This window comes from Vespula pensylvanica, chromosome 13, assembly GCF_014466175.1.
Source record: "Vespula pensylvanica isolate Volc-1 chromosome 13, ASM1446617v1, whole genome shotgun sequence".
Classification (NCBI taxonomy): Eukaryota; Metazoa; Arthropoda; class Insecta; order Hymenoptera; family Vespidae; genus Vespula; species Vespula pensylvanica.
In genome coordinates, this window is record NC_057697.1 from 4,927,078 (window position 1) to 4,943,568 (window position 16,491).

Here is a 16,491-nt window from a genome sequence, read left to right on the forward strand (position 1 = left end):
GAGAGAGAGAGAGAGAGAGAGAGAGAGAGAGAGAGAGAGAGAGAGAGGATAGGTACGGTGAATCTCGAAGCCAGGCCATCACGGAGAATGCTTTGGGACTTCGCGCGACTCCCTTGGCGCGGTGTCGTCGGTACGGCAACCAGTTCGGTTTTCCGTCTGGGGATGTTCGACTTTTGACTTGAGCCGCGGAGAATGGGCACAGGTCAGTCCTACACCCTTCTTCTTTTAACCTCATAATATCAAAAGTCATAAATTTAATTATCATTCTTTTTTCTAATCTTAATTCTATACGATACGTTGTGAAAAAGAAACGAAAAGAAAAGTAAAGAAGAAGAGCCAGTTTTAGTGGTGACTTCGCGCCGATTTTTTCGGCCGCCATTAGCTATCGAATCGAATCGTGACGTCATCCTACGTATACACCAAGAGCGGGAAATTTGAATCGATTTTTTATTTTTGTTTTTTTTTTATTCTTTTCATTTTAATTGTTCGTTAGTGATTTCTTTGTTTTTGAATTGTCGAAGAACAGAGTTTGATTTCTGTGAATATATACGATGGAACTTCCATGGCCGCCTTTTTGGAAATCAATTGTAGCGTTATGTGTGTATGTGTGTGCGTGTACGTGTGTGCGTGTGTGCGTATATGTGTGTATTAGAGAGTTCACTTTTTGCTTTTTTAACGATCAAAATTGTGTATGTGTACGTGTGAAAATTTTGAAGGATCAACTTAATGAGTAAACTGAACAAAATTATAGTTCACTTTCGAATACAAATTTCAAAGGAGGAAAAAGAAAAAATTTATGAAAAAATGAATAAGATTATTTTCAATAATAAATTCGATGAAATTTTGTTAAAATTAGAAGATCGAATTTTTGTTTTGAAAATTTGGATACTTAGATAAGTAAATAGATAGTACATAACGTTTAGAGGAATCATTTTGATGGGCTTATAGTTAATAATAATACATTTGAGATGAGGATTTATTTCAACACGATAGATGAGGAAGAGAGAGAGAGAGAAAGAGAGAGATGGAGAAAGAAAAGATATATATATATACACGTACTTAGATCGAAGGCGACCAAGGAAACGTAATCCATTGGGGTTGCCTTAGCAAGGCTGATCGTGTTAAGTTGGTAGGTACAGAGAGAGAAAGAGAGAGAGAGAGAGAGAGAGAGAGAGTGGGCGTGAGACAAAGGTGGTTAATTCCCCAGGCCAGGAACTGGAAGCTTTGGTTGGCTTAGCTATGGCCGTGTTTTTCTTGCCGCGGATCATTAGGACGATTAGGGTTCCCGCGAAAAGGGGGAGAACAGATTAGCCAGTGAGCGAAGTCTCCTCGCTTTTCTTAAACGGATCTTATGTCAGCCCTTTTACATCGGGAACACCTTTTCATGTCTTTCAATCTTTTCAAAAGATCCTTCAAAAAAACTTTCAAATAATATCTTGGAATCCACTTTCGACCGATAATACCATTTATTTTTCTTATATATCAGTGTTAACGTAAATGTTATTTAATTTTAAATATCTAATTGTTCTTTTGAACATTTGATTTGATTTTTTCTGAAATTTCTGAAAAAGGACTGATCATATAATGATATGTTTGTTATTTATATTGCTATACTCAGGATTCAATATTTGTTGTCTTTGTGTTTTCTTCTTGTTTTTTTTTTTTTTTTAGGAGACCGGTTACTCGACATTCTGTGTGGTGTATGCGGTGACCGTAGTTCCGGAAAACACTACGGCATCTACAGTTGCGACGGTATAATATTTTTCTTCGATACTCATTTATTTAAATCTCATATTTTGCAATATCGCTCAAAGTTGTCTATTAATTTGAAAATTGAATTTTAATGAATCATTTCTCTCTTTCTAAAATTTTTACTGACGTTTGTTCAATAATTATTTTTTCTTTTTTACACAGGTTGTTCTGGATTTTTCAAGAGGAGCATTCATAATCATCGAGAGTATACTTGCAAAGCACAAGGAGCATTAAAAGGGCGCTGCCCGATCGACAAGACTCACAGGAATCAATGTCGAGCTTGTCGGTTAGCTAAGTGTTTTAAGGTCAAGATGAACAAAGAAGGTGAGTACCTATCTACCTACTTACCAAATTGTTAAACATAATATCGATTTAATTTAACAGAAGAAAAATTCGATTAGAAGTCAATGTTTTAGACTGATCTATCCGATTAGATCAGGTTAACCAAAAGCTTCCTAAGTAAACATTCATTCTGGGTTGACCAACTTGTTGACCGTGATCAAACAAAACACTATATGTATGTTGCGTCCTTAATGAAACTAGAGAAACCATTACAAAACGGATCGTTTCGTTTTTGATGTGATTCACAATCATTATAGTTTTGTCTCTATTAGTTCAGATGATAAGTGATCTAATAGTTATAGAGATATATTACTGGGACGAAGTTACAACGTCATGCGACGTTTCATATTTGCCTAGTCACTCGCCTCGACCTTTTTACCCAACCTCATTTCATTCTAATCTCTTCATTCTCTTAGGACGTCATCATTCAGATCATCATATAAAAGACAAATTTTTATTCGATTTTTCATTTTATGAAAGATAAGAGCTAATTTCTCAATGAAATTCGGATTAGAATTTTTTAATTTGTCAAAGGGCAAGAGAAAGTTTCGAGAAAACCAATTCTGTAGTTACTTCTAGTTTCAGTAAAATTTTGTAATTGTTAATTTTATAATTATTAAAAAATCATTCTGTAATTACTAGATTCATTTTTAATAAATTAGAATTTAAAGAATTTGAATTACAAAGATAAGACATAACCTGAAAGAAAATTCAACGATCTTGAATCATCCTCTTTATCAGAAAGAGAGAGAGAGAGAGAGAGAGAGAGAGAGAAAGAGCCACCCACATCCTCATGTACACAGCTTCCACACACAGATACACAAACACATGTAAAGAAAGATCCAACGTGAAGGTAGAAAAGTCTGATAGCGGAACGCTTTCGAGAGGTATGAAAGTTACGTAGAGAGAAAGTCTAGGTATGGAAAGGTGGGGAGAGAGGGTTGGGAGTTACCTTTTGCTACCAACGCTGAGATACGATGATGGAGACGATGGTGGTGGTGGTGGTGGTGGTGGTGGTGGTGGTGGTGGTGGTGGTGGTGGTGGTGGTGGTGGTGGTGGTGGTGGTGGTGGTGGTGGTGGTGGTGGTGGTGGTGGTGGTGGTAGTGGTGGTGGTCGAGACGAGTGGGTACGCTTTTCTGTGGTGCCAGGTAGGGATGGAGGAAGAGGAAGAGGAAGAGGTGAAGGTGGAGGTGGAGGATGGATGGGGATGGAAGAAAATCGAGAGAGAGAGAGAGAGAGAGAGTAGACCTCTCGACGGGGTGGCAGGGTGTTGGGGGTGTTTAATGCAGAACGGGTGCTCCGGTTCCCAGCGGTTGCCGAGGCTCCAGACGCGAGTAAGAGAGGAGATTCAATTAGTGGCAGAGCTTCCTAACGTTAAGGAGACTCCACACGGTGTTTGGGACACGACACCAAGAGATCTTACCTTTTAATCTTTCTTTCTCCAATACTCTCTCCCCTTATCTTTCTTTTATTTTCAATACTTTCTACTTTATCTAACGAATTCGAAAAAAGTACTTCAATCATTTAATATTTTAGATTTATCTATTAATCTCTGTTTTAATGCACTATCACTCTATTTATCTGTCTATTAATTCGTTGTTTGTTTTTCGTTCTTTGGAAAACCTAAACCGCCTCTTTAAGTTAGATACTTTCTAAAGATCGATCTTGTTCATTCATCACTGAGGAAGAATTAGTATTAGAATTATTTTTAGAATGAACGTTGTGTACAACCCATAAAAGACAGGTGACCACTCGGTATATATTATGTAGGCGGTATTCGACGCTTCGCGAAACGCAGCCGCAGGCGTGCAATCATCCGCTGCTGACAAGCCCGAAACCTCTAACCCCTAGCACCACGTACCAAGCTAGAAGCAAAAGACTCGCTACTCACACCCCTCAAACCTCCTAAACTCTCTCTCTCTCTCTCCCTCTCTCTCATTTGCCTCTGATTCTCCCGCACGAAAATTCCTCCCTCTCATCTCCCTCACTCCTCCTCGTTGTTACTCTCATCTACCTTTATAAATACCCTTCGCGGTATATATTTTCACGAAATATGGCGTTAAACGATATCAGAAGATTACCAAGCGGCTTATTACTTTGAATTTTCGGATTCTTCAGGGATGATAATATTCTTATTGTAATTCTCATTATTTCTATTTCATTATCATCGTTTATCTCCTTCCATTTTGTTCATTTTTTTTAATTGTAACATGATCAACTATTTAAACGATTAGTCATCGTCTCGATTAAGTAGAACACTTCATATTTATTTTATATAAACTAAACAATATATATCATACGTCTTAAAAATTGACATCAACACTTGTAAGATAAAATTGTCTTAATTATTTTGACAGATTTTATACTGCGTGTCTTACAAATGTACATCGACATTTCAAAGATAAAACTTTCTAATTATTCTGATAGATTTTCTTTTGTTTACGGTCCCTCATTTCGATTTTCTCTTCGATGAGAAAGTTGTAATCCAATTGGGGAGACGAAAATTTAATCGTTGACTTGCAAACGATGGAATACACACACACACATACACGTATGTATATGTTCTTTTCTTGGAGCGTACGGTCAACATCATCTTCAATGTACACACATTGGCCTCTCCACGACGATTCGCAAACTTTGTCTCGTTTCATGCCCAATCGATCGCCGCTGCTACTTCTCCTTCTACTACTTCTCCTCTTCAATTTGAAAGTTTAAATCTCTTTGTTTCTGCTCATAATTCGCGAGCACCCTTTTCTAAAAGTAGCTACGAAGTACTTTGAACCGGAATTAAACTCGGCATTTGACGGGTTCTCCTTTACTGTTTCACTGTTCTTCCCTTTTCTTCCTTTTCGGTTGAAATTATTCCGACGAGTGAATCTTCAGACAGATTTAACAAATTCTTTTTTTTTTCATTTTTCATGTTGAAATTAATCTTAAAATATTACGATTCGAATACATTGTTTTCTACAAATATTTCGTTACATAAACAATTTTAAAATATGACGATTTAATCAAATCTGTTTGAACAAAAGATACAATCATTATTTTTAATTAATCAATAATAGAGAAAAAAGCATGGAACATCGAATCTTTGTTCTTGAATATTTTATTTGAATGACAAAAGGTTATCAAAAGAAGATCCTAGATAATTTACTATTTATTAATATTTAGTATTTATTCAATTATCAAATATTCGAGTATGACATATAAATAGTGAGTATGTGTAGAAAAAAAGTTTATATAAAATAATAATTTCTTTCTATTTTTTGTTTAATTTATTGTGACAAATTGATTATTGATTAATACATATTATCAAACAAAAAGAAGAAAGACAAATATTATAATAATTATTATAAATAATATGTCTATATAATATATTTTCTCAAAAAGTTGAAAAATATTTATGTAGTATTATATTTACAATTATAATTAGTTAGTTAATACTATATGTATTTGCCGTATTTATATGCGTACGTTATTTTTTAATGGCACATAAATTTGTTTTAAATAAGTTAATTTAAATCCAACTAAATCCATTTTGGTGATTAAAAAAGATAACGATTTATTATATTTAAAAACATATACCATGATCAATTTTATACTTTAAAATATTCGATAATGTATCATCGCATGTCATGTTACTAAAATTCATATTCCTAAAACTAATGAAAATCGTACTGAAACAAAATATTTATATTAATTCTCATACGTTACTTACTGTATTTGTTTGTAAGATTAGAATTCCTCCCTTATTGGAAATCGCATGCCGTGATATATGTAAATGGTTAATTAAAGATCTTGCATACCAAATTCAACTTGTTGCAAATCGAATTCGCCCTTCTGTAAGTCACATTTACCCTTTTGCAAATAAAATTCAATCTTTTGCGAATAAAATTTTTCTACAAAATTCTTCTTCTAAATTATTATTTTTCAATTTCTAAAATAAAAAATGTTTCCAAGAAATATTTACAAAAATGCGATCATAACTAAAATTTTAAATTCCAACTTATTAAAATTATCCACTCAACAATCAATGATCTAATGAATATCCACATGAGTTTATATTTTATTCTAACGTCAAATCACACATTTATAGGAAATTAATCTTTCTCGTTAATTATAAGAATTCCAGGCAATTAAATGTCCATATGACTGATGCTTGTATAGAGATTATCCATTCAGTAAAAACTAGAATTTCTTCGATTTTATTTTGTTATTAATTTTAAATAAATGTTATCTCTACACAATCATTACATGAATACGTAGAAAGGGGAATATGAAATAAGAGAATAATTATAGATTAAGTCGTATATACATCATTAATCTATCATATATATATCATATATATATATATATATATATATATATATATATATATATATATGATGTATATACAACTTATATACATAATTTATATCATATACATCTATATGTGTAATCATACAATTTTTATATTACACATACTCGTACATACATTATGAATTCAATATGTAATAAATTCGTAATTACTTATTATTAAATAAGTATTTTATGTACTTACATTTTTATGTTACATATGATACGATTTTAAATTTCTTAACAATAAATTTACATTTGATTTTATTTTTATTACAAAAACTTAAGAAAATAATTTTGTTGAAAACCTTCGCAAAAGGTTGAATCTGAAGTGTAAAATCGATATCATCTATCGTTTAGTCGTATCTGTGTTCTGTTTTCTCGTATGCTGTGCACCCAATTTAGTCGTTAAGTCTACTCTTGATATTTTATTATTTGTAAAAGGTAGCGTTTATTTTTTATCAATTTCGTTTCACAATATCATAACTTTAAAGTCACACGCTTGTATGTCTACATTTTTTAAGTTTTATTTCACATTTTCATCACAAAATTAATTATTTACTTCATAAATTTTCCAAGTTTTTAATATTTTAAAAATATATGTTACATTTAATATAGTGTAATTATATTAGTATAAATAATACTACCTATAATTTTCACATTAAATAATTTTCTTTCTGATATGGAAAAAAATTGAGTTAAAGAGGATTAAATTTTTAGATAGTATGCACCACTTTAATGAAATACACTCATAGGACAATACAGCTGTACAGTGGTCATCTTTTTTATCTTGCACTTTTTTGTTTGAAAATCATTAACATTAACATTACCATGTATTAAAATTTTTTTGATTTGCACTTATTTCTATCTTTCTTCAAAAAGTGATGCTTTGATAACAGAATTAATCAATATTTTTGAGAAACGTCCATCTTTGTCAATTTTGTAATAGCGTATTAACAAGTCTTGATATACTAATATCGTAAATATGTACTTTATGGCATATCTGTAATCCATACAGTGATACAGTTCCATGGCTAGCTCAGAACGTAGAGAAAGAGGGTTACATATACTATAATAATATTTATAACAGAAATTGAGATTTAATCTATCGTTTATTATTCTAAATCCCGAAGAAAGTTAATTGAATGGAAGTCTTGAATACATAGACCGATAAAAAGAGAATACAAAGAGAGAATATACAAATTAGAGATTAAACTTATCGAAATGTTTCAGAATTTTCAAGATCTTTCAAAATGAATAATCCATTTAATTTCAAAAATAACAAATTATATAATAAAACAGAATAGATAACAACGATAAAGATGAATACGAAAGAAGACGATAAAAATGAAAAACTTTTGGTGAAACGTCCGAAAAATTTTAAACCATTTTTTCGTAGTTAATTCCAACGAATGGATAAAACTGGCCTAACGCTCGATGTTAATTCTCTCGGCGTTAGTTATGTAGAAGCATGACATTGTACGAGTACTGTGCTGCTACTGCAACGGAGTTTCCTGGGCGTTGGTATGACAGGTGACGATCAAAGCTCGGCTTAGCGCAACGACCCGTTCTGTCCACGATCACATACATACACACATTTACTATATGTATGTGAGAGAGAGAGAGAGAGAGAGAGAGAGAGAGGGAGAGGGGAGAGAGAAAGGGGAAGAGGGTAGCTAGCACCGTTCGCCCTCTCTGTGAAGCCGCTTTACCGTTTACCGTTTATGTGGATGGATTGATGCTGGCCGCCGCGTGTACGGCACGCCTCGCTTCGTTGCGTTACCAGCCGTCCACTCCCACGCGACCGTTCTAACCCTCCTCGACCCTTCTCTCCATCTTTCTACCTCTACTCTGTGTGTGTGTATATATCTTTTGTGGTCCTTACGTTTGCCTAGAAAGAACCTGGCCGAAGCCAGGTCGAAGTCTGTCTTGATGATATGACCAAGAAATCGCTCCAATTGTTATCGAACATATCGCTTTTTCAAATTATTCATTTTTCTATTCTCTATTTCTCTCTCTCTCTCTCTCTCTCTCTCTCTCTCTCTATCTATTTATCTATCTCTCTCATTCTCACCCTCTCTCTCTATCTGTTTATCTTTCCGGTTATTTTTACCTTTGCGTAAAAAGAACATGGTCGAAATCTGATCTAATAATATATATCTACGATCAATTGTTATCGAACATTTTTTTTTAAGTGAGACATTTTTCTATTCTCTATTTCTCTTTTTTTCTCTTTCTCTCTCTCTCTCTCTCTCTCTCTCTCTCTCTCTCTCTCTCTCTCTCTGTGTATCTCTCTGTATCTCTCTTGCAGTTTTTACAGTTGCCTGGAAAAAACCTGACAAAATCCAGGACAAAGTTCGTGTTGATGGTACGACCAAGAAATCACTTCAATTGTAATCGAACATTTTATTTCTTTAAGTTATCTTTCTATCTATTTTCTCTCTCTCTCTCTCTCTCTCTCTCTCTCTCTCTCTCTCCCTCTCTCTCTGCCTTTTTACCTTTCTTGTAATCCTTATATTTGCGTGAAAATAAACTTTGCGGTAGTCTGGTTTAATAATACTGGTTTTAAGAAATCCTTTCAATTTTTATCGAACATTTTGTTTTTTTAAGTAATCCATTTTTTTATTGTTCATTCCTGTATCTTTCTTATAAACCCGTTTTTTTACTGGAAAAAACATGGTGGAAGCTTAATCAAAGTGTGGCTTGATAATATGATTAAGAAGTAGCTCCAGTTATTATCGAACATTTTATTTCTTAAAGTCGAACCTTCTATTTATTCTCTCTCTCTCTCTCTCTCTCTCTCTCTCTCTCTCTCTCTCTCTCTCTCTCTCTCTGTCTTTTTATCTTTCTTATGATTCTTATATTTGCGTGGAAAAAACGTAGTCGAAATCTAGTTTAATGATACGACTAAGAAATCGTTTTAATTTTTATCGGAACATTTTATATTTTTTAAATAATCAATCCTACTCTCTGTCTTTTTTATCTTTCTCTTTTTTTCTGTATCTCTCTTATGGTTCTTATGATTTTTCTGGAAAAACTCTGATCAAAGACAGATCAAAGTCTGGCTTGATGATACCACCAAAAAATCATTCCAATTGTTATTGAACATTTTGTTTCTTTAAATAATTCATGTTTCTATTCTCTCTTATTTATTTTTTCTTTCCCATCTGTATCTTTTTTGTAGTTCTTGTTTGGAAAGAATTTGATCAAAGCCTGATCGAAGTTTGATTTGATAATACGACTAAGAAATCGCATTAATTGTTATCGAACACATTATTTCTTTAAGTTATCTATCTTTCTACTCTCTCTCTCTCTCTCTCTCTCTCTCTCTCTCTCTCTCTCTCTCTCTCTCTCTCTCTCTCTCTCTCTCTCTCTGTATCTCTTATGGTCATTTACCTGAGTTAAGAGCAAGAAAGAAAAGAAAAATGATGGAAACGTAAGATCAATCAATATAACAAGTAGTCTGAGTAAAGAGAAATCAATGAAATTGTATTGCGATTAACAATACAAATGGATGCACGTAATGAGTTGACCAATTCACTTGAAATACCCAAATTATGTTTACATTGGTGTCTGACACATCACGCATAATATTTTCCGGGAGACATGGGACGAGATGAGGCGAACGTATATTCCTGTAGTCCAGTTGATATGTATGCATGTACGTATGTAGTAAATCCAAATTCGTGTGTATTACATAGGTAGGTATTAGGCAAAACAAGACTCGACTGTGTGGAAGTTACACGGTGTTCATATTCACGCTCATATGAGGAGTCGAGTGAGAGGGAAATTGTGGGGTTAGAAGAGGGGAAGGAGTAAGAGTTAGGTGTATGAGAATAGTGACAGAGAGAGAGAGGGAGAGAGAGAGGGTGACGATGGGTGATGGTAGGAGATGTGTATCAAGCCCGCTCACCCAGGGGATTAGCCTTCGAGATCGCTGACTGCTGAAATGTTCACAGATCGGTTTACCGTTTAGTAGGATACTGAGTGAGAGAGAGAGAGAGAGAAAGAGAGAGAGGAATGGGAGGATGCGAGGCAGCCCTCGATCTCCACCCTCAGTGATCCGTGGCCCGTGTGAGCACCCGACACGCTCGAGATCATGAAAACCGACATAGAAAGACAGAGATAGAAAAAGAGAAGATTCATAAATTCACATATACACATTACAGTAATCTCGTACAATGAAGCATGTGTATATGTATATATAAAGTAAACTATTTCAATGTTAATATTTAATGATTACATTCCTTGATAAAAATATTCTGAAAGTATTTAAAGTAAAATCATAAGAAAATAATAATGAAGTGTTTATGATATAAGTATATCTAATAATAAATATCTTTTCGAGTCAATCATGTTTTCTTTTTTTTTTAATGATTTTTAACACGACTTTGTTGTTTAATAAACGTGTTAAATTGTTCGAATCAAAGTGGACCACCCTATATATAGTACGAGAACGTGGTACTCCAGTGTGGGAACTAGCATTGTGGTACACACGTGGCACACGCTATGCTCGTGTATTACGCTGTCGTTCGCGCTCCTGCGTTCTCTCTGGCAAGAGAGAGGGAAAGAGAAAGAGAGAGAGAGCGAGAGAGAGAGAGAGAGAGAGAGAGATCCTACGAACGGGGCCAAAGAGAGGGAAGAATGGTGGTGGGTTGCGAGGATGAAAAGGAAACAGGGCGCGGTCCATTCCAGCGCATGCGAATTTAATCCTTGCGTCCATTCGACGTCCGGATCGTGAATACGCACGTACTACTTGAAAATTGTCTCACTAAAGTTTTCGATGACACACGTCGACGAATTTGCTTTTTTTTTTGTTTTTTCTTTTCCTATTTTCTTTTTTTTATAGACTTCATATAACATCAATATTATCGAATATTTTTATAAAGAATAAAAAAGAAACGAGATTTATACGTTTCAACGTTAACATTTCAATGTTGAATTCGATAAATATAGATAAAGATTACTCTTTAAAAAAGATGTAAAAAAGGAAAAAATGAACAGAATCTTCAGAATAAGTGAAAAAAAAGTTACGTCAGCAAAGAAGATTCTGTAAATATTTTTTTTTTTCATTTTTATCAATTTAACGTTTGTTTACAAAATTTTAGCAAATTAATAATGATATTTAGAATCAATTAAATATCTTTTGACAGATTTATTTTGTATCAAAAAGAAATCTTATATTTTGTTAATCGTATAGTGTGAAAAAGAAATGATACTTCGAAGATGAAATAAAAGAGCCATTATTTCTTTTTCTTTTTTCTTTTTCTTTTTTTGTTCTATAGAGAAAAAGAAGGTTGGAGATCGGATCTTTCGCTTCGACAGCTTGACAAGCTCGAAAGGATAAACGAGCTTAATCCGTCCGACGTCGTTTGATGCTCTACGTTTGCGAAGCTTTCGTTCGAAGCACATTCATTTTCGCTTCATCGATTCCGATTCAAGTTTTTTCTTCAAATCAACACGACGTTTAGCCATTATATATATTATATATGTGTGTATATATATATGTAATATATTGCATTATATATTATATATAATATATGTATTATATACATATATATATATATATATATATATATATATATATAAGTTAGATACATAATAAATTATTTTTCCTACCTTTTTTATTGTTAGACTTATTTATAAGAAAAAAAAACAAAATAATTCGTTAGAAGAAGAAAAAACAAATTTTTTGTTTGAAAATATAAAACAATTAATTTAAATAAAAGACATGAACAGAATTAGAAAAAACGTTTAGGCAAAGTGTTATAAAACGAAACGCTTTAGTAAGTTTAGGATCGCCCGATTAGAAAATCATTCTCGAATTAATATGGGACACGTGACTAGCATCACCCCATGTCACATTACAACTATACAAGGATTCGTGTTTACAAAGTAAACACGTGTACGTGATCGTCCACGTATCTTCTTTTTCCACCATACGATTCTCTCCCCGCGTAAAAACAATTAAACTGAAGAAAATAATCATCCATCTACCTGCCTCGATACGGACAATTTGGTCGATAAAGAAAACAGCCCTGAAGCTGATCTCTCCTCCCCTTTTCCTCTTTTATATTTCCATTACGAGACTTTATATGAAATTTGAAAGAAAAAATCATTTAATGTTTCGTTTTTCTTTCTTTTTTCTTTTTTTTCTAATTAAATGCAGATATATACATTTTTTATTTTTGCTAAATGAATCATTCGGTATGTATTTTTCATTTTTCAATTTTTTATTGTTACAAAATTAACGAAAACAAAAGTAGAAAAAAACAAATGAAAACTTTGGTACGTCTGATTTTATTGCATATTTTTCTAACATATGTATATTTCTTTTTTTTTTTTTTTTTTTTTTTTTTTTTTTTTTTTTTTTTTTTTTTTTGATAAAATATTTAATAATTATATTCACTTTTTTATATCATAAAAAAAGAAATTAACGAATGAAAAGTAAAAATAAAAAATTGAGTAATTCATTGCGCCAATGGTCATATAGCCACAGAATCAAGCAGAGATATTGCTGCGACGCCAGTGCGAACGTGGGAATCTACGGCTGCTATCCGCTCAGCCTCATTAATGATGATGTGCTTGCCACCCAGTTGCAGCTTTCTCTCTCTCTCACACACATACACACACCCACCCACCCACCCACCCACACACACACACACAGAGATCCAAGCCAAATACATATACTCATATATATAAATACAAATATACAGATATATAGGCGAGTTGTACACATTTACATGTATAATACATTTTGTGTGTGTGTGTGTGTGTGTGTGTATATGTGGAAGCTGATGCCCAGCCAGCGACCGCATCCATCGCAACCTACCACCCTCGTAGAATTTCATTTGGAGGTCTCTCTCCCTTCTAACACTATCCTCCATAACATTCTCACACCCTACTATTTTCCTACAGAAATACAGCTCGTACATTTCGAACAGTAGCAACTTACTACTATTACTAATATTACTACTGATACTGGTACTACTACTACTACTATTACTTCTACTACTACTACTACTATTACTACTACTACTACTACTACTACTACTACTTCACTACTACTACTACTACCACCTTTACTACTACTTCTACTTCTATTTTCACCAAATTCAATTTCAGGCAAGCCATGACCACTTTTTCGCTCCTATTGTCAGATTTTTTTCCTTTCAATTTCAAATATTATATCCCTAAGGAAAATTGACTGCGATAGGATTAGAACTAGAAGCTAATAACTTCGTTTTTCTTTTTTAAGAAACGAACTAAAAAGATATGAGAAAATTTGGAGATAATAAAAACAATAGAAAAGTTCTCTGGAAATTAAAAAAAAAGAAATCATTAAAAAAGTACTAAAAGCTTTGCAGACAATTTTTAGTCATAAAAAGTGTGTGACAACTTATTTTTTTTTTTTTTCTTTTAAGCAGTAGAAAAGTACTTGAGATTTTGGAAGAACATTACAAAGGTACTATGATATTTTAAAAACATTGAAAAAGTACTAGAAAATTTTGAAAAAGGACATAATGAAAGTAAATAGTTTCTTTAAAGAAATATATAAAATATTACCAAATTTGACAAAAAAAAAAAAGAACGAATCCGACTATGAGAAAAATACAAATATTAGGAATTTATAAAAACGTTTAATCTGTTAATTCATAACATTTTGTCGATTCAAAATCATCAGTATGATCTATTATTATTCGACAATGGCGTTGTTATTGGTAATCAATGCTGATGGTTTTACATGAAATTGGTAAAAATAAAAAAAAAAATAACATAGATACGATTTCATTGATGTTTAGCAGTACAACATGAGCGTGGACCGAGAAAACCGAAGCCACCACATTCGATCTTTTCGGAGAAGCAACAACATCAACAACAACAGTCACCGATAGTCACACAAAGGACAGGACTCCGTTCTGCTTACGTTCTCTCACATCATAGGTATATTTCCATAATGATATCAATGAAAAACAAATTATTTTTGAAAAGAAGAATTAAAAGGAAATTCTAAATTGAGTAATTAAACAATACGAATTGATTACAATTATCGATTTAAAAAGGTTCAGGTGCGAGCAAAGATTCACACCTTATCCTAGACCAATAGGGCTAGCACACAAACCACCAGAAGAGTCAGCATCCCCAGTACCTTTAACTCAGCCACAGCACCCTCCTACAACAACAACCCTTTATCAAGCAGCAGCAGCAGCAGCAGCTACAACTGTCTCTCTTGCTCCGCAACAATCCCTCTTACAGATCCTGATATCCGCTGAGAAGTGTCAGGTAAGTAATTTAGCTTCATTTGTTCTCTCAACTTTCCAATCTTCTTATTCCCACACCCCATTCTCATTAATTTAATAAGTAAAGATCTTTCGGTTAAACGGAGCAATCGTATCTATATTGTTCTTCTTATGTTAGGTTTGATTTCTTTCAAAAAAGTGTCAAATTGTTAACATTTGAGTTACTATTTTCTTTTGTCTTTTTCTTTTTTTTTTAATCTATATGTGCACGTAAACACAAGCTGATGATTAGAATATAAATTCACGATTAAAATCATAATAAAATAGGATACGTATTTAGGAAAAAGAAAAACAAAAAATCATTGATTCAAACATTTGATTACGTGTTTTGAAAATAATATTTTTGAATACATTATATATGTATGAATGATATGAAATACTTTGTGTTGTATATTTTTAAAAGGAACTTGTATGGAGTACCAGACTACAATCGGAAACGGAATATTCGTTAGAACAAACGGATTCCGAGACGAGGCATAGTCCTACGGGAACCTTGAAGATTATTGGTCCAAGTTGGGAAATGTTCGAGGTAGAATATTATTGACGTTTTCGTTAATGATCACTCTAATTGTTCTATCGGATTTATCGTATACGCCAATTATTAATTTCAATAAAATAGAATGATAAATTTCTATGGAAAAAAAAAAGAAAAAATAAATAGTTATTAAAAAATTATTCAAAACATATCACATTCAAGTCTTTCATGTTTTCTATCAACGTATTTCAATACTACTTTTGTTAATATTTATATCAATATAATGCATATAAATATTAACAAAATATATTTATTGAATAAATAATTTCTGTTAGGAGATCACCGCCAGGCTCCTTTTCATGGTCGTGAGATGGGTCAGATGTTTGCCACCCTTTCAAGCCCTACCAAAGGACGATCAATTACTTTTACTCGAACGATCCTGGACTCAACTCTTTCTTCTACATCTTGCTCAATGGATGATACCTTGGGATATGACGAGTTTACTCGATGATGAACAAGTTAAAAGTCGACTTCCGGTTAATGACGTTGCTATCAATCAAGAGTTGGGTATGATACAGGTAATCATCATTATCATAATCATTATTATCATCAGTAGCAGCAGCAATATCAAATGTCTTATACATTAAAGATAGTACATTTTTAAAGCACATTTAACATGAATAATTGATCACATCAAACAAATAATTCCAAATCCATTTGAATTTAATTCTCTCTCTCTCTCTCTCTCCCTCTTCTTGTTTTATTTTTTTTTTGTTTCAGTCAATAATATACCGTTTCCGGCGCTTGGCACCTGATGTCTATGAACGTAGTTGTATAAAAGCTCTGACTCTTTTCATACCAGGTAAACTAAATCCCAATTATTTATGTAAATTATTGAAAAAAAAGAAGGTTATTGGACCGTTATCAGTGAAAGTGAAGAATTTTTCATTTCTCAGAAACAGTTGGGCTTCATGTGGTACAACCAATCGAGATGCTACAAGAACAGGTGCAATGTATCTTAGATGATTATATGAGATCAAGATATTCGCCACAGGGTAGAATCTGTAGCCTGATGTTGTTGGTTGGTTATCTAAGAAGTGTTTCGTCGAAAACCGTTGAACGTTTGTTTTTTCACGAGACTATTGGTGAAATTCCAATATCACGTTTATTGGTTAATATGTACGAGATGGAGGAAAGGCAAATCGAAGTGCAGTAATTTTAAGATAAATTATTAATTTAATGGGTTAGAATCATTCAATTGCATATCTTCATTAAATAATTTACGTG

General features: G+C 32.9%; 1 protein-coding gene across 4 annotated transcripts in view; it reads left to right on the forward strand.

Annotated features, from left to right (window-relative positions):
• Positions 1-16,482, forward strand: part of LOC122633849 (protein dissatisfaction-like) — a 16,845-nt gene extending 363 nt beyond the window's left edge. Inside the window, exons 1-9 of one of the 4 annotated variants that reach the window (XM_043822264.1) lie at positions 45-202; positions 1,672-1,752; positions 1,915-2,076; positions 14,232-14,373; positions 14,493-14,712; positions 15,133-15,258; positions 15,540-15,782; positions 15,985-16,066; positions 16,161-16,482. In XM_043822264.1, coding sequence (XP_043678199.1) covers positions 193-202; positions 1,672-1,752; positions 1,915-2,076; positions 14,232-14,373; positions 14,493-14,712; positions 15,133-15,258; positions 15,540-15,782; positions 15,985-16,066; positions 16,161-16,420 — 1,326 coding nt within the window. In that variant the 5' untranslated portion in view covers positions 45-192 and the 3' untranslated portion in view covers positions 16,421-16,482. Of the gene's footprint in view, positions 1-44; positions 203-1,671; positions 1,753-1,914; positions 2,077-14,231; positions 14,374-14,492; positions 14,713-15,132; positions 15,259-15,539; positions 15,783-15,984; positions 16,067-16,143 lie in introns of those variants that run through there. The other 3 variants (XM_043822265.1, XM_043822266.1, XM_043822267.1) reach the window with 3 other exon arrangements.
• Positions 16,483-16,491: the final 9 nt, after the last annotated feature.